The sequence below is a fragment of the Mauremys mutica genome, chromosome 1 (assembly GCF_020497125.1).
Source record: "Mauremys mutica isolate MM-2020 ecotype Southern chromosome 1, ASM2049712v1, whole genome shotgun sequence".
Classification (NCBI taxonomy): Eukaryota; Metazoa; Chordata; order Testudines; family Geoemydidae; genus Mauremys; species Mauremys mutica.
This window is the reverse complement of record NC_059072.1, coordinates 333,780,972-333,799,437: the sequence shown is the minus strand read 5'-3', so window position 1 is coordinate 333,799,437 and position 18,466 is coordinate 333,780,972. Positions and strand designations below refer to the sequence as shown.

Here is an 18,466-nt window from a genome sequence, read left to right as displayed (position 1 = left end):
ACTGTTGTAGGGGCTAAAACCTACTCTCTGCTACGCAGCTTACTACACCCTGTTAAGCCTGAGACTAAATCTTACAGTGACATTGTGGAAATCCTGGGGTCTCATTTCTCCCCAAAACCACTGGTAATTGCTGAAAGATATAGGTTCCACAAAAGAGACCAAAAGGAAGATGAAACAGTTGTACAATTTGTAGCCATTTTAAAAAAGCTAGCAGAACACTGTGAATTTAAAGAAATGTTACATGATGCCCTGCGTGACAGGTTAGTGTGTGGCCTGTACAGTGAAGCTATACGGAAGCGCCTACTGACAGAGGCTCAGCTTACCTTACAGAAGGCTGTTGATATTGCTGTCTCCATGGAACTGGCTACAAGGGAGGCACAATACATCGGTCACCGCCTAGGGTGCAAAAAGTGTCACAAGAACCGACCCACAAAACTGTGCAGAGTCAAGAATGTTACCGCTGTGGTAAGCCGGGTCACCAGGCATCAGAATGCTGGTGTAAGGACCTGGTGTGTCGACACTGTGGCAAAAAGGGACACATTGAGTGTGCCTGTAAACAAAAGAAAAAGAGGCCTGTGGTCTGGCCGACAAAAAGAGGAACCCTGCATACCCTAGAGCAGACCCAGGATGATCAAGGTGACACCTCATCGCAAGCGGAAGTGCCACTGCATGTTTTGTCTTTGGCAATGGGCTCACATGAATACTGGGTAACCCCGTTATTGGATGGCAAACGTATACGCATGGAACTGGACACCGGTGCAGCCGTCTCACTGATCTCCGAGACTGTGTATAAAGAAAAGCTACAGCATCTTCCGCTTAAGGCAACAAAAACTGTTCTGAAGACGTATACGGGAGAAGCTGTGCCTATGCTGGGCACTATTGATGTTAAGGTGGAGCTCAATGGACAGGTGGCTAAATTGCCACTGTTTGTGGTGAGAGGTAACTACCCAGCCTTAATGGGTAGGTCTTGGCTTGGGAAGATTCAACTGAACTGGGCAGAAGTGCACCGGATGACTAAAGAAGAAACCAGTCTAACCCCTATACTAAGGAAACATGCTGCTGTTTTTGGAGATGATTTGGGAAGTATGAAGGGAATCACTGTGACATTGAACATTAAACCTGGCAGTCCACCAAAATATCTGAAAGCCCGAACTGTGCCATATGCCATCAGGCCAAAAGTTGAAGCAGACCTGGAGCGCCTGGTCACCAATGGAGTCCTAATACCAGTTACCCATAGCTCATGGGCCACTCCTATCGTTCCAATCGTGAAGAAAGATGGCTCTCTCCGGATTTGCGGTGATTTTAAAGTCACTGTCAACCCAGTGTTGTGTGCAGAGCAATACCCGCTTCCCCGCATCGATGACCTCTTCGCAGGCCTGGCTGGGGGACAAAAGTTCAGTAAGATTGATCTGAGTCAAGCATATTTACAGATGCACGTCGATGAAAAGTCCCAAGAGCTGTTGACTATTGTGACTCATAAGGGGCTTTATCGATACTGTCGTCTACCCTTCGGAATAACATCTGCTCCCGCCCTGTTCCAGAGGGCTATGGACCAGATCTTGTGTGGCTTGTCAGGAGTTCAGTGCTATCTGGATGATATCCTGGTCACTGGAAGAAATGAAGAGGATCACTTAAAGAATTTAGAGGCTACCCTACAAAGACTGGAAGAGTATGGCCTACGAGTTCGCAAAGACAAGTGTGAATTCTTCAAGCCCTCTGTTGAATATTTGGGACACATCATCGATTCTGCAGGTCTTCATAAGGCCCCTGCAAAAGTTAAAGCTATTGTGGAGGCTCCCCCACCTCGAAATGTAAGCCAGCTGCGCTCGTTTCTAGGACTCCTGAACTATTATGGAAAGTTCATCTCACAGTTAGCCACACTGCTAAAACCACTTCATGAGCTCCTTGGGCAGAACAAGGCCTGGAAGTGGACTGAAGCCTGTGATGTTGCGTTTAACAAAGCTAAGGATGCATTGCTAAATTCTGAAGTTCTAACGCACTTTGATCCATCCTTACCACTGCAATTGGCCTGCGATGCCTCCCCTTATGGAGTGGGAGCAGTCGTGTCACATATTATGCCTTCAGGAGAAGAGAGACCTATTGCTTTTGCTTCACGCACTCTAAGCAAAGCAGAAACTAACTACGCCCAAATCGAACGTGAGGCATTAGGAATTGTTTTTGGAATTCGGAAGTTTCATCAGTACCTGTTTGGGCGAAAATTTACTCTTCTCACAGACCATCGACCTCTGACATCAATTTTTGGATCTTACACAGGCATTCCCCCATTAGCTGCTAGTCGTATGCAACGTTGGGCATTGTTACTTTCAGCACACACATATGAAATCAAATATCGGAAATCCACTCTACACGGCAATGCAGATGGCCTCTCAAGGTTGCCTTTGCCGGTCAAACACCAAGATAGTGCCCACAAGGAAATCTTCTACTTTTAACAGGTAGAGAATACACCCATCACTGCTACTCAGATAAAGAAGGCAACTCGCGTTGACCCAGTATTGTCCCACGTTATGGACCTGGTGATGCATGGAACATCTCGACAAACCTCTCCGGTCTCATCCGACCTTGTTCCCTACATGTCGAAGCGGACGGAGTTATCAGTCCAATCTGGTTGTTTGTTGTGGGGGAGACATGTCATTATTCCACCACCACTGAGATCACAGATGTTAGAACAGCTACATTCCGGTCACTGTGGAATAGTGCGCATGAAGGAAATTGCACAAAGCTATTTTTGGTGGCCTGGACTGGACAGCGCTATTGAAGAGAAGGCAAAAGCTTGTATGTCATGTCAGGGTGTGAGGAATGCACCCCAGTGGGCACCCCTACACCCATGGGACTGGCCTGAAAACCCGTGGCAACGTATTCACGTTGACTTTGCTGGCCCCCTTGAAGGAAGCATGTTCTTGGTGGCAATAGATGCCCATTCTAAATGGCCAGAAGTCTCTATAATGCAGTCCACTTCTGCAGAGAGTACTATCCAAAAACTACGAGGACTCTTTAGTCGTTTTGGTCTGCCAGAACAACTTGTGAGCGACAACGGACCGCAGTTCGTTTCTCAGGAGTTTCAAAATTTTATGAAAGCAAATGGGATACACCACATCACGTCAGCACCATATCATCCATCCACCAACGGATTAGCTGAAAGATTTGTGCAGACAATGAAAAACGCTTTGAAATCAGCAAGGGGACAACACTCCATTCAAAAGCGTCTGGATACCTTTTTACTTTCCTACAGAAACACACCTCATGCTACGACCCACGCATCTCCGGCCTTTCTAATGATGGGACGACAGCTGCGCACTTGCTTTGATCTGCTGAAACCTTCTGAACCCCGACAAATTGTGCAACATCAGCAGCAATATCAAGTCATCAGACGGGCACCCAGAGCAAAAGACCGAACCTTTTGCCCGGGACAGCCAGTTTTGGCTCGGAATTATACTTCCAGAGCTAAATGGGTTCCGGCCACAGTCATCACTCAAACAGGACCTGTTTCCTACACAGTCCAGACTGCAGAGAATCTTACCTGGCGGCGACATGTAGATCAGCTGTTGCCAGGTCATGCCAGTCCTCAGGACCCATCTGCAGTTGAGGGGTCTGACTTCACCTCTTCTGGTGAGGGATCGAATCACGAGTCACCTGTTTCTGACTGTTCTCCTCCATTACTGCCGGCGGCTGAGATACCCCTTTGCCCAGCACGAGCTGATACCACCTCCTCACCTGTTCGTGCTGCGGACCCTGAGCCCCTAGTGCTTTCGGGTGCAATAACACCAGTAGTTCGCCGTAATCCACCTAGAGACAGAAGGCCTCCTCATCGGCTGGATCTTTAGCTAGGGCGAACCCACGGTTATGGGGCAAAATAATCCCCAGGGTTTAGCCGGGAATGGAGGCAGTCTACCCTCCTTCTCTAGTCTAGTGTGTGTTTTATTTAGGGGATGTTCTTATTAGGGGGGGAGGAATATGTTGTGTATTTGGTTGTCATGGTTTTGTTGCTATGGCAACTGAGTTAGATTATTATGGGTTAGCTCAACCGGTTTCAACCGGCTGAGGAGCTCTCTGTATATATGTAAAGAAAATGGAGGTTTTGGTTAGCTGCCTGCTCTCTGGCCTCAAGTGATTGCTTCCTACACCGGCTGCCCCAAGGATATAACAGTTTCAATCTGTTAATAAATTTGTAATTGTTACAGTAGTATCTAGGAACCATAATTAGAGATTGGTCCTGTAAGCAAGAAGAGTTTCTTCGCAAGAAATCTCCCAAACTAGGTATTAGACAAGACTTAACAGTTGGGTGCGATTGACAAAAAAATGGGATGGGTGTCAGCTTGGGAGGATAAGGTAAATAAAAAGAGTTTATTTTCTATAAATTGTGGTTGTATTAAACATCCACCATGAGATTTCAAACAGTGAAAAATTAGTGGGGATTGCAACCTATTTTGGCACAATTTGCAAGCAGTGGAAGTGGTTGAATTTGGTAAACTAGTTGTTCTTTGCAACTATTTCACCCACCTCTAGAAAATACCAAGTGATTGCTTCAAGGACACTGGGGGAAAATATTCAGCTGCATTTAGTTACACCTGCTGATGAAATGTGCAGTGTGCACTTCTAACTCTGGGCTCCAGGAGGAACAGGAATGTAAGGCCCTGACACACCTCTGCCTTTGGGGTGAAGAACTAGGGCTTCTTAATCTCCAGTGCAGCTAAACAGTGGCATTCGCAATTTAGCTCTTAACATAGGTAGGTACTGTGCTACACTATATTTTTGTTGAGAATCTCTCAAAATACCTCCCTTTCAAAATGTCACCTCCCACTTTACGTTATGAGCTCTTGGGATTGCACTAGGATCTAGGGGTTCTTTTGAATAGCCTATCATATTTTTGTGATATGTTTTTACTTCTCCTAACAGAGACTTTGTCTTCTATCTCCTTAGATTGAGCTTTAATGAAGAAACGTCAAAGCTGCTAACAATCACACAAACAGGGACTCAAGACCTTTGTGACCAATGATGTGGTCTTCATGGAGACTGATTCTGTTTCTATCACTCACTGGGTGTCTTTCAGGTAAGAAAACCAAAAACTTGTGTTACTGTTTAAGAATTCCTGACAAGTAGAAAATGGAAATATAAAAGCAAAATTACTGCAAAGAAAAATGAACAAACCATGTCAATTAGCATTTAACCAATTTTACTTTTAATTTGTAAGGAAGAATGGAAGAGTTAGTCGCTTGTCCAATCACAAAAGAATATCCTAATTTTTACAGCTTCAGAAAGAAAAATCTGCTTGGGAAATAATTGATCTAGCAAACTGCATTGAAAGGGCTAATAACTGCAGCATTGTTTGGTGATTCTAGGCTGTGAAATTCTCAAAATCTTACCATGTTCTGTATCTGGAAACAAATTATGGAGTTGACTTTTCTTTCTAAAATGATGTGTGTTATATTGATATGCACTAATGATTCTGGTTTTGCCTGCAACAGTATTCCTTTGAGCTTTTTTCCCTTGGCTTCTTTAACTTAGTATTATTTTTTAAAGTAAACAAACTGTGTTGCTTTATACTTGATAATCATTTAATCTTTCCATCTGGGGATTCCTGTAATTTGATATTATGCTAACCACAATTGATCTTTCATCTGCCCCTAGCTTTATCTTCTTTCATCTTCCCAGTTTCCATAAATTGATTTTTTTTAAAGTATTTTTATTTATCTGCCTTCATTTACAATAACCAAAGCTGAAACAGTCTAAATATTATTGGTTGGATCCTTATGTGAGAAATGCTTCTTTTTACAAGTTGTCCTTCTAGCTTTGGGATAATAATAATATCTAGCTCTGATATCACATTTTTCACAAATAGGATCAGGCCTTATGTTCTGGAATTATAAGTCCTTGCACAACTCCACAAAAATGTCCTAACCTTGATATCCCGTTCATTTCTTCCTGGTACTGCTAGCTCTCTGCCTTTTTCAGTGCTTTCCCTTTTACCCTATGCTAGTTCACCATGCCACTCTCTTCTCATTCAGATCTCCCCAAAAACTTTTATTCCATGATACCTGCAAGAAGTCAGTTAGCAATAATAGTAAGTAAAATAAGATAGGTTGATTATGCGTTTTGAGTGCAGTAGACCAGAATATGTTTGTATATGTGTAACCCTTCTGCCGGGCCAAAACAATAGCAGCAAGGGCCGGGTTCAATACATAGGGGTCCCTTCCCCCACAACATAATGCAAACCAGCTCGAGCCCCCACCCAGTGACCTGGGAAAATCTTACACACACCCCTGGGCGCCTCGAGGAGGCAATACTTCCCCTCTCGCAAGCACAGACTCTTGGTGTAGCAGAAAAGGTTTAATTACATGAGATAAACAACAAGCATTAAACTGGGAAAATACCTCAACTAGAGTTCATAGGTCAAACCGTGAGCAAAGACCCACCCCAGCAAATTGGGCCGTGTCCTTCTCTTGGGGCCCTTGAGTCCAGCAACCCCCAAATTACCCACAGTCCCAAAAGTCCCACAATCCAAAAGTCTCTGTCCTGGGTCAGTGCAGCCCCAGAGTTCAAGAGTCTCTCTGCAGAGGTCCCCCTCCCCAGCCTGGGTAGAAAGGGGCACCTTACGTGGGTTCGGGGCCAACTGCCCTGCCTCTTCGTGGGGTTCTGCTTCCACTAGTCGTCCCCGCAAACAGCTCAGCTCCGCTTGCTCTGTGGGCTGCTCCGCTCTGCCAGCTGCTCTGGCCCACCAGCTGTCCTGTGAGCCACTCTAGCCGTCCTCACGAGCTGCTCAGCTCCACTCACCCAGTGGCTGCACAAACTGCTTCACTCCGCTCTGCCAGCTGCTCTGCTCCACGGTATTGCTTCAGGCTCCCCCACTCATAAGCACAGTACTCAGTGCTCTCAGCAAGTCCAGCTCTTCAGTGATTTCAGCTCTTAGTGATTCCAGCTCATAGTAGGGGAGCCCCAGTGAGTTCAGCTCAGTAACCTGTATCTAGATTCTTAAGGGAATCAAAAATTAACTCTGACATTCCACAGTGGAGAGAGGCACCAGTGGGACTGGTGCTTCTGGCTCACACAAGAAGCCTGCACCACTCAGTACAGATCTCTGTCCCCAGCCTCTCTCTTTTCAATGGGTTTTGGAACCCATGTGCCCCATCTAGCAAGCGCTATCCAGCTGACAATGAAACCCCCCATCACAAGACAATTTTGTAGTTCCCCATTTACCCAATCAGGGTGACAACATTTCATTCCTCCTGCCCCAATAACAACGAAATTGGGGCTCTCACAGCTGTGAAAATAACCATCCCATGCTGCTTTGCGGTATGCTAAGGGATGGGAGTGCCCATGCAAATAACCGAAATACCAATGCAACACTTTAAACTTCGTTCTGCACTCCCCATAATTTACCACCAGATGTCAGGGTGGGGCTCATCCTGACTCTGCTTACATATGTATATCGAGGGGAGGAGGTGGGAGAATATTGTTTGTGTGTGTGTAAACAATACAGATAAAGTCTTTCCTGTCCTGGGTTTCCCAGTACAGATTGTAAACTCTTTTTTAGAAAATGGGACTGTCTTTATTTCTGTGTCCTCTATAACACATTGTCAGTGTTTAGAAAGTAATGTTTGTACTCCAGTGATTCCAAGAGTAGTCCTCTGTTGCAATGGTTTTCAACCTTTCCAGACAACTGTACTCCTTCGGGACTCTGATTTGTCTTGCGTACCCCAGGTTTCACCGCACTTAAAAATGTAGGTTTTGGCTTTGGGCCTGCTCAGTGGGGCTCAGGCATTGACTTTCTGCCCTGGGCCCCAGCAAGTTTAACACTGGCTCCAGTGATCCATAGTTTGAGAACCACTGATATGTTATATAGAACAGTATAAACAAGTCATTGTGTGTATGAAATTTTAGCTTGTACTGATTTCACTAGTGTTTTTTTATGTAGCTTGTTGTAAAACTAGGCAAATATCTAGATAAGTTGATGTACTCCCCGGAAGACCTCTTTGTACCCAAAGGGTACATGTATTCCTGGTTGAAAACCACTGCTCTGTTATAGATATAGTCTAGTTAATTAACTTTAATTTTCTTAAATGGAAAACTTCACTTTGATTTTTATATTTGTTTTTACTATAAACATTATAGACAGTTTGTAAATACAAAGTTCAGAGCACTCTTTGGAAATCAATAATCAATAATTAGAAACAAGAATCTCTGATTTAAGCATTGTATCTTCAGCTTTGGAACTTATATGAAATTCACAATTAAAAAGCCAATATTTGGCATAATATTTCACAGTGGAGTCTGTGCAGTGGTTTCCCCAGGAATTGAAATTAGGGGGGGGTGTTCGAATTTACAGGGGGGGTGTCAGGACCAATGAGATATATAAAAGAGATATGAATAAAGTAAATGTTTTGTTAGGATTATGCAAATTTAACATAAGAATAATGCAAGTTACACCAAAACATATAACAGATATAGATTTCTAAAAAAATATATAATTTTAAAAAAAGTATTTAATTTAAATTGACTTTTGAAAAGTAAGCCATCATGGGGTAAGAGGGAAGATCCTCTCATGGATCAGTAACTGGTTAAAAGATGGGAAACAAAGGGTAGGAATAAATTATCAGTTTTCAGAATGGAGAGAGATAAATAGTGGTATCCTTGAGGGGTCAGTACTGGGACCAGTCCTATTCAACATATTCGTCTGGAAAAATGGGCAAACAGTGAGGTGGCAAAATTTGCAGATGATACAAAACTATTAAAGATAGTTAAGTCCCAGGCAGACTGCGAAGAGCTACAAAGGGATCTCACAAAACTGGGTGAGTGGGCAACAAAATGGCAAATTAAATTCAATGTTGATAAATGGAAAGTAATGCACATTGGAAAGCAATCTCAACTATACATATAAAATGATGGCATCTGAATTAGCTGTTAACACTCAAGGAAGAGATCTTGGAGTCATTGTGGATAGTTCTCTGAAAACATCCACTCCATGTGCAGCAACAGTCACAAAAGCAAACAATGTTGGGAATCATTAAGAAAGGGATAGATAATAAGACAGAAAATATCATATTGCCTCTGTATAAATCCATGGTACGTGCACACCTTGAATAGTGTGTGTAGATCTGGTCACCCATCCTAAAAATATATATATTGGAATTGGAAAAGGTACAGAGATGGGCAACTAAAATGATGAGGGGTATGAAACAGGAGGAGAGATTAAAGTGACTGGGAATTTTCAGCTTAGAAAAGAGATGACTAATGGGGATATGATAGAGGTCTACAAAATCTTGACTGGTGCAAAGAAAGTGAATAAGGAAATTTTATTTAATCCTTCACATAACACAAGAACTAGCAGTCACCCAAAGAAATTAATAGGCAGCAGATTTAAAAAAAACAAAAGGAAGTATTTCTTCACACAATATAAAGTCAACCCAGGGAACTCTTTGCCAGGGGATGCTGTGAAGACCAAAACTATAACAGGATTTTAAAAAGAACTAGATAAATTCCTGGAAAACAGGTCCATCAGTGGCTATTAGCCAGGATGGGGAGGGATGCAATGCCATGCTCTGAGTGTCCCTAGCCTGTTTGCCAGAAGCTGGGAATGGGCAACAGGGGATGGATCACTTGATGATTACCTGTTCTATTCATTCCCTCTGAAGCACCTGGCCTTGACCACTGTTGTAAGACAGGGTACTGGGCTATATGGACCATGGGTCTGACCCAGTATGACCATTCTTATGTAAAAATTAATTATAATAAAAATGTTTAGTACAGAAACTCCCCAACATAATGACCTCCCAAGACACAACAATGTGAGATAACAACCTTGGCAAATATTGCATTTTAAAAATCTTGGCCTACTGGGAAACATATTTATATAAGTTTCCATTCCCAGTCACAAATCTAGCATTCTGGAGCAAAGTGACTAAAATATAGTCCAACAAACAAATGTTTGTTTAACATGCCCCTCACTTTTCCCTCAACTGCACTCCACTCACCGGTGTTGTCCTTGGTCAGTGGAGACTCAGAGTTCAGAGGTGCTTTCACGTGAGTACACCTTCCAAGTGGGGGACAAAAAGGCACAGTTTGCTCTGGCCACAGCTGTTCGTTGTGCCACCGTTCACTCCACCACTCTGTTGCCAATGGCCCTGCACAGTCACCTTCTGCTGTCACCTACCACTGTGACCTCTGCGAGTTGGTCTCTTGAGGTTCCACCCAGCTCTCAGTGATTTCAGCTGAGCTCTCAGTGCGGGAACCTCACTGCTAGTGCAGTCTGGGCTGTCTCTTACACAAAAACACTGTCCCCACAGGAACACTGTCCCCACAACAGGACTAAGCACTTAGACCTGATTGTCAGTGATTTCAGCTGCAGTAGCAGCAAAGAATCCTGTGGCACCTTATAGACTAACAGATGTTTTGCAGCATGAGCTTTCGTGGGTGAATACCCACTTCTTCGGATGCAAGCGATCACTTAACAGAACAAAAGACTATCTATGGAGCCTAATCAGCTCCGTCTTTAAACAGTGGAGAGGGACAGGTCCCCACCCTCTCTCTTGATGCCTTCAGATCATCACAGGCTAAGTACAGTTCTACTGCCCTTTACTCATACAATAAGAACAACATTTCATCCCCCCCTTCCCCCCACATTCAAGTGGTTTGTAACCCAACCCCAGCCGAAATCTATCACTTGGACAACACAGCTCTGTTTGCTGGATATCTAGGTAGATTAGGTGTGAATGTAAATATAATCTGGCCCTGAAGCCTTAGCCCCCAGCTCATCACTAGCTGTCAGGGAGAACTCATTTAGACTTTGCTTACAAATCATCATTTGAAATTATTAGGTTGGCCAACATCACCGAAATGAATGCACTGACATCATAAAAAACAACTGTATAAGGAATTATACTTTTTCAGATACACATATTTTATCATATACTGTATAAGCTTTTAAAGTGTGTATTAATGTTTCAGTTTAAATTCAGATTTCCAAACAGTCACTAAATTGCTATGTAACTAGCTCACAAAACTGGGGCGGGGTGGTATTGGGAAAATTCACGGGGGGTGGTTTGTAACCCAACCCCAGCCGAAATCTATCACTTGGACAACACAGCTCTGTTTGCTGGATACCTAGGTAGATTAGGTGTGAATGTAAATATAATCTGGCCCTGAAGCCTTAGCCCCCAGCTCATCACTAGCTGTCAGGGAGAACTCATTTAGACTTTGCTTACAAATCATCATTTGAAATTATTAGGTTGGCCAACATCACCGAAATGAATGCACTGACATCATAAAAAACAACTATATAAGGAATTATACTTTTTCAGATACACATATTTTATCATATACTGTATAAGCTTTTAAAGTGTGTATTAATGTTTCAGTTTAAATTCAGATTTCCAAACAGTCACTAAATTGCTATGTAACTAGCTCACAAAACTGGGGGGGGGGGGTATTGGGAAAATTCAGGGGGGGTGTAGGGAAATCACTGAGTCTGTGTCCCTGATCCTGCAGCAGGATGAGCGTATACACAGATAATGGGGTCAACTGGACACAGTCAAGTGCAAGACTGGGACATTAGACACCATGGTCATTTCCAACTTTTTAATGCTGACAACTGTCCCAGATTATACCATTCCATTATAAGTGCTCTGAAGTAAATTTAAACACAATTAAGGAAGTAATCTCACTGATTCCCTGTTCAGATAAATATGAAACTAAGGAGATTAAAAAACATTTAAAATATATGCAAAGATAAATGTCAAACATTGATTCAAAAAGTCTTGAACGGAGTTTGAAATATTCCAGTTTATACTGAATATTAATTTGGCTAAAGAATAACACCCTGAAAGCACTTGCCAATCAACAAGACATTATATTTAATTGAAATACCTATTCTCTCTCTTCTTTTATTCAATATTTTTTTCCTGCCAGGTATTCAAAACGCTCTTGTTCTTCCATCTCTAATTTGTTAACTAAATCCCAGTCTATTATTATTCTCGGTTGTTTAAGGATTATTCCATATTATGTGGCAGGTTAGAATTCAGTAAATAAATCATTTTTACTTCAAAACCATTTTTCATATATTGTTATAAATTATTTAGAGCAACATGTCTGTTTCTCTCAAATGCGTTAGATAATTGTCACAATAACTGCAGCATCTTCAGGTGCTACTTAAATCACATCTCATCTGAAAACTTAATACCACAAGATCTTAAATTAACCTGATATGATAACATTGGATTCGAACCTGATAGGATCAGATTGTCAAAGTAAGTTATAATTCTAATAATGTGCAGTCTGTGTTCCTTTTGACATTTGATCATATAATTCTGCAATTACAGCTGCTATGTCATGTCATTGCAGTCACTGAAGTATGTTTGCTGCTGAAAATACTTTCTGCTATTGATTTTGTTCAAACTACTAAGTTAGGTGCTTTAGAATTTTATTTTCAATATTCTCATCTGCACATTTTTCCAAAGGTAAGGTAATAGATGTGGATGTTGATGCACTAAGATAAAGGGATGCACTAAGATAAAAGGCGTTCAATTCCTATTATTTCTGGCCATATTCAGATTCAGTAATTAACCATTATGTCACCAGGCAATGATAGTATTCCTTCAGGAAAAAAAGTTGAGTTATTGCATTGACTTTGCACTGTTGAGGGGAGGCATCCTAATATGAATATAGAGACTGCATGTCTTCTGTGTGCATAAATGCACTAAATATGTTTCTGGGCAATGGGGAAAGTTATTTGTAGGTGGAAAAGCAAGAGCAGAAGATAATGAAATTTAAAAATAAATAAGGCAATGCAAGCCTGTGTGACTTGTTAAATATGCAAGAATCCTAATGTAAGCTACAATCATCTGAGAGTTTACAAAGCACCCAAAACTCCTGTTTTTTGTAACAAGTGGCTTATGAGTTATCCACGAGCATAGTTCAATATGCACTAGTTCTTGCCAGGTATGAGTGAATGTTAATACATATAGAATTCCCAGATCAAAGCTGATTTTGAAATCTGCAATGGCAAAAAATAGTTGCATTTCCAAAAGAGATATCAGTTCTTCTAAAAAAAGTTATCTGGCATAAACAGTTTCTCTGAACCACTTAAAACTTTGCAAGAATAAAAGGTTTTCTTTGGCAAGAGACCACATGTATAACATTTCAGACAGAATGGATCTTCTTTGCAGAATATGATGATGGTTGGAGGGCATTGAAGCTTCCTTTTAAATGATGGAAAGTGTTTTACAATCTTAATTACATTCACACTGCGTCCTATGCTTTATGTTCTGTAAAACCATGATATTTTGTGAGATGTACAATACGTGCTACGTGAGCCTTTAAGTATGTAATGAAGTTGACATTCCAATGTAGCCAGTCAGTCATGTATAGTGTATGTTCTAATGGCATGATGCTTAGACATAATGGGCACTATCAACGATTGCCAGTTGGATTTACTGAGGAGATATAGATGAACCATGGGGCTTGTGGATCAGCCTGATTTACCTTGAGACAGTGGCTGGGCATTAGGAATTCCTTTCTGTCATGAAAAGGAGATGAAGTTGCTGCAGGTGCTGGGAGTTATTACTGTGTTGTGGTTTCTTTTATTACTACAGATTATTTTTTCAAGCTAAATTGGTGGTGAGGAAAGATTAGGGGACTAGTTTCACTTGAGGACTGCATTGCATCTGGGCCAAGGATATAGGAAAACTATAAAACCCTCTTTTTGTGAGCAATTGCAATATAGAGATTGTGAACTGTAAGATAATAGACCAACAAGGACTGGACTAGCCCGTTCCTGGCTTTGAGCTCAGGGAGGCTTTGATAACTGATAAACTAGATTAGAGCTCAAAGCCAGTTTAGAAGGGCCCATTTAAACCTACAGCAAATGATTCAGAAATTTTGTTCTGTATGGTCTTGGTTACGTTTTTTTAGATGAAATTCTAATTATAAAAGCACATGTGTGTATGTAGGCATTGTGTAATTGGCATTACCAAACAGGTGTGAAGGTTTGTTTATCTTTTTTATTAACGGAAAAGCCTAGAACAAGGTAAAATTTCTTACACTTAACATTTGATTCTCTGACTAGTTTGGTGGACTTCCTATTACATCATACCCTGCAAACTCCAATAGTTTTTCCTACAGCGATGTCTTGCAGCATCTTTGGGGCATGTGCATTGTAGGGGGGTGAGAAGGGAAATTATGGGATTGTTTTACTATCCATTCTTTTAATAATCTGGTGTGTGTGTGTGTGTGTGTGTGTGTGTGTATACACACACAGGTATATTGACTTATTTTTGGCTCATACTACAGATAACTAAGCAAAGCATCTCTTTTTTATTGGAATTGTTAACATTCAGTTGCCTTGGTAGTTCAGACAAGCTGAAATTGAATATGCTGAACATAACTTTAAATTAGTGCTACCTAACCTTGGAATAAATTAAATGTGCACGTCTCCTTGTGTTTAACTAAACTGAGAAATGTTTGTAAAAACAAAACAAAAACCACATCAAATTATACCTAATCAGCACTGGGTTAATAGAATCAGTAGGCTTTTATTTGCATATACCAGACACCATTGAAAGAAGCTGGTTTGAGACTATGATACCCTGCCATTCTTTTCTATAATTATTACAACTTGTGTCAACATGCTTCAAAGTGTAAAGAAATGCTAATGACGGGATAACACAATGAATGCCATTTGCATGAGTTTCTCTTTCTTGATCTACCATATATCCCCCATGTCTTTTTTGGTCCCTTGTCCTAATTAGGGCATAGAATTTAGGACTGGAAGGGACCTCGAGAGGTCTTCTAGTCCAGTCCCCTGCACTCATGGTAGGATTACGTATTATCTATCATCACTGCCAGGTGTTTGTCTAACCTGCCTTTAAAAATCTCTAATGATGGAGATTCCACAACCTCCCTAGCCAATTTATTCCAGTGCTTAACCACCCTGACAGTTAGGAAATTTTTCGTAAATAAAATAAATATAAATAATAATTGGAGCTATACCAATCTCCTAGAACTGGAAGGGACCTTGAAAGGTCATCGAGTCCAGCCCCCTGCTTTCACTAGCAGGACCAATTTTTGCCTCAGATCCCTAAGTGGCCCCCTCAAGGATTGAACTCATAATGCTGGGTTTAGCAGGCCATTGCTCAAACCACTGAGCTATCCCTCCAAGCTAAACCTCCTTTGCTGCAATATAAGGCCATTGCTGCTTGTCCTATCCTCAGAGCTTAACCAGAACAATTTACCTTGCTGCTTCTGACAAACTTTTTATATACATGAAGCTGTTATCATGTCCCCCCCTCAGTCTTCCCTTCTCCAGAGTAAACAAACCCAAATTTTTCAATCTTCTTTTGCAGGTCATGTCTTTAGACCTTTCATAATTTTTGTTGCTTTTCTCTGGAGTTTCTCCAATTTGTCCACATCTTTCCTGAAATATGGCACCCAGAACTGGACGCAATACTCCAGTTAAGACCTAATCAGTGCTGGGTGGAGCAGAAGAATTACTTCTAGTGCCTTGCTTACAACACTCCTGCTAATACATTCCAGAATGATGTTCACTTTTTTTGCAACCGTCTTATACTCTTGCCTCATGTTTAGATTGTGGTCCACTATGACCCCGGATCCCTTTCCGCAGTGCTCCTTGCTAGGCAGTCATTTCCCATTTTGTATGTGTGCAACAGATTGTTCCTTCCTAAGTGGAGTGCTTTGCATTTGTCCATATTGAATTTCATCCTATTTACTTCAGACCATTTCTCCAGTGTGTCCAGATCATGATTTTGCCTGCTGCATGTGGACTGGGCTACAGAGAGACCCAATGTGGAGCATTTCATAATTCATGATAGCACAACATTGTGGCTGGAGACCTGCAAGGCTAAAGAAGTGGAGGATCTGCCCTGGCTAACTCGGGGCAATGCCCATTCAGTAAAGTGAGAAAACTCCAAAATGCCAGTCACAGCTTTTAACTTATATGAAGGGTCCATGTCTGTGGCATCTGTGCTTTATCCCTCAGTAGCAAGCTCCAAATCAGAAACTATTGGATTTTTCTGAACAGTTTTTCAGCTACTACACAACACTGAGGGGCACTTACAAAAGTGCCTCTAAGCAGTAAGCACACGTAGTACTAAGGCAAGTTTCAATGTACAGCCTAAATTTTTGATCTACAGCTGCTGTTCAGCTGAGCTGTTCTCTTCTCTTAAAATATCCCTCACTCTCCATCTGGCTAGCTGGAGGCTTCTAGCATAGCTAACTGGGAGCATTACTATTGGCCTCCAAATATTTCCCAAGCCTGCTCAATATGTTACTTTCAGAATTTCAGCAACTGCCAGCATTAAAGTTCATAGCCTAAAGGTTCATAAACGCATTAGCCAAATCATGTAAAAGATGAATGACACTTGATAGGCCTGGGCTATTTTTCTTCCCATCACCTATTTCATCAAGTCCATTCTATGCCACAGCTGATGGTTTGTTTAAACTTGTTCAGTGCTTAATTTGTAATGAAAGAGGTGCCAGGGCTCAAGCAATTTGGTGCTGGGGCTCAGGCAAGTTTTTACATTCATAACTGATACAGCAAGACCAGAAGTGCTAGAGCTATGACCTGCCAAGCCTAGATGTGCCGGGGCTCAGCGCTGGCTAGCCTTGGCACAAATTAAGCACTGAGTTTGTTCCTCTGCCAAGTGGGTGATGTACTGTTGAAAAGAGAATGTCTGTCATTGATAAGCTTATCCAATTACTATCTGTCTTCCTTGTTGACAATATAGCAAATAGCAGGGAACTTCGTCTTCTTTGGCAACTGGTATATGGAAGGTCAGGTGGAAAACGTAACCAGAAAGAAATATACATAAGAACTGGTGACAGACAATGTTAAACTTGTTGGTATTGCTGCTGCTCCTACTGCAGAGAAGAGATAACATGCTTTAACCCCTCTGCAAGCTGTCCTGAAGCAGAGTATTTTCAGACATCTGCCCATACTAACGCAGGAGAAGTCTGTCACACTGCCTGAGCCCAATACAGACAATCAGACACATGTTCATTTTGCTGGGTTCAATATGCAGCTGGTCAAGAAAAAAAATGTACTTCTCTACTGAATTTTATTTGTTGTATTTTTGCACATTGTATTATTTCTATCTGAATGGAGAGGAAAAAGGCAGAAGTTGTCTACAGTTGTCAGATACCTGGTGAGTTTTAAAATTAATCCATCAAAAGATAATAGAGTTCAAAATCCTAGGGGAATATGGGTGGAAAGTGTATGCTCAATATATTTAAAATTATAGCCGGTGAATTGGAAAAATTTTCTAAAGAATTAGTGTGCTGAGTCAGATTGTTTTTTCTTGCAGGTATTTTTTATTGGTTCACGGTAATATGTAGTTTTCTTTTTACATAGTGATATACAGGGCTTAATCCTACAAGGTGCTGGGCCCTCCAGCATGGGGTTAGCAAAGCATGTAAGCAAGGGCTTAACTTTAAGCATTAGTAGTTGCTTTAAAATCAATCACATGCTTCCAAAGCACTCAGCACCTTGCAGGATCAAGGTCATAGTGAAAGGTGAGTAGTGTGTTGTCAGAGATTCAATACATTTCAGTCAACTTTTTGTCAGGAGTCTAGCGGGCTGTTTTAGTTAAAAAAAACAACTTGTTTTTATAAATTGGCCTTAAATGTCTCACATCCATTTACAATCAATTAAAAAAAGTCCTATATGTTCAAAGCCATGCTCTTTTATTTTCTAATTGTAGTACCTGTAGGCATCATAAAAAACCCCCTCTTACCAAGCATATAAGCAAAAGGGGAGCATCATGACAAGTGCCAGACTGGGGTGGGTATGACAGAACATACCCCTCCTTCCCCCCATTAGTTTTGTGATACCCACTGGACAGTGGAACACACACATCCCAGGGCTGTTATTGTCAATTCCGCCACTTCTGACAAAAAATTGAATGTCCAGCTTCATCCTCATTGTCCCCTTATCATTTGCAAGATCCATCTCCTGTGCCACAAATAGTTTATTACTACAGGTAGTGTAGGTACAATGTTTATACATCATTTTCCATTGCTTGTAAAGTTATATGATTTAGTGAATATTTTCGTTTTTGTAGTAATAGTAATCATCAACCTAATGCTAATTTATATAACCAAAAATAACTATAGAAGATATAGTTAAACAATGTACTTGCGTGTAGTAAGTTCACACTACTCCGCCGTAGGTGGTTTTTTACAGTGGTGTAAGTCCAATGACTTCAAGGTGGGTGTTGTAGGATCATGGCCCTACTACATCCCTATTTATTCTTACAGTGAAACTGTAGACACTGCATTGTCAGAGGTCCAGACTTAACCTGGAGTGAAATAGATATAATTAAACAATTCTTAATTGAAGGATAGATCCTTTCTTTATTGCACAGAAACTCCCACAGACATCAGTGGGGTTTGCACATGCACAAGGTTTGGAAAATGGATATTTGCTGGCATTTCGATTCTAGTG

The 18,466-nt window shown here is 41.3% G+C and overlaps 1 protein-coding gene across 1 annotated transcript in view; it reads left to right on the top strand.

Annotated features, from left to right (window-relative positions):
• The window catches only part of CNTN5 (contactin 5), a 1,047,172-nt gene that overhangs the window by 455,641 nt on the left and 573,065 nt on the right, over positions 1–18,466 (top strand). Inside the window, exon 5 of the mRNA XM_045019421.1 lies at positions 4,939–5,068. Coding sequence (XP_044875356.1) covers positions 5,011–5,068 — 58 coding nt within the window. The 5' untranslated portion in view covers positions 4,939–5,010. The remainder of the gene's footprint in view (positions 1–4,938; positions 5,069–18,466) is intronic.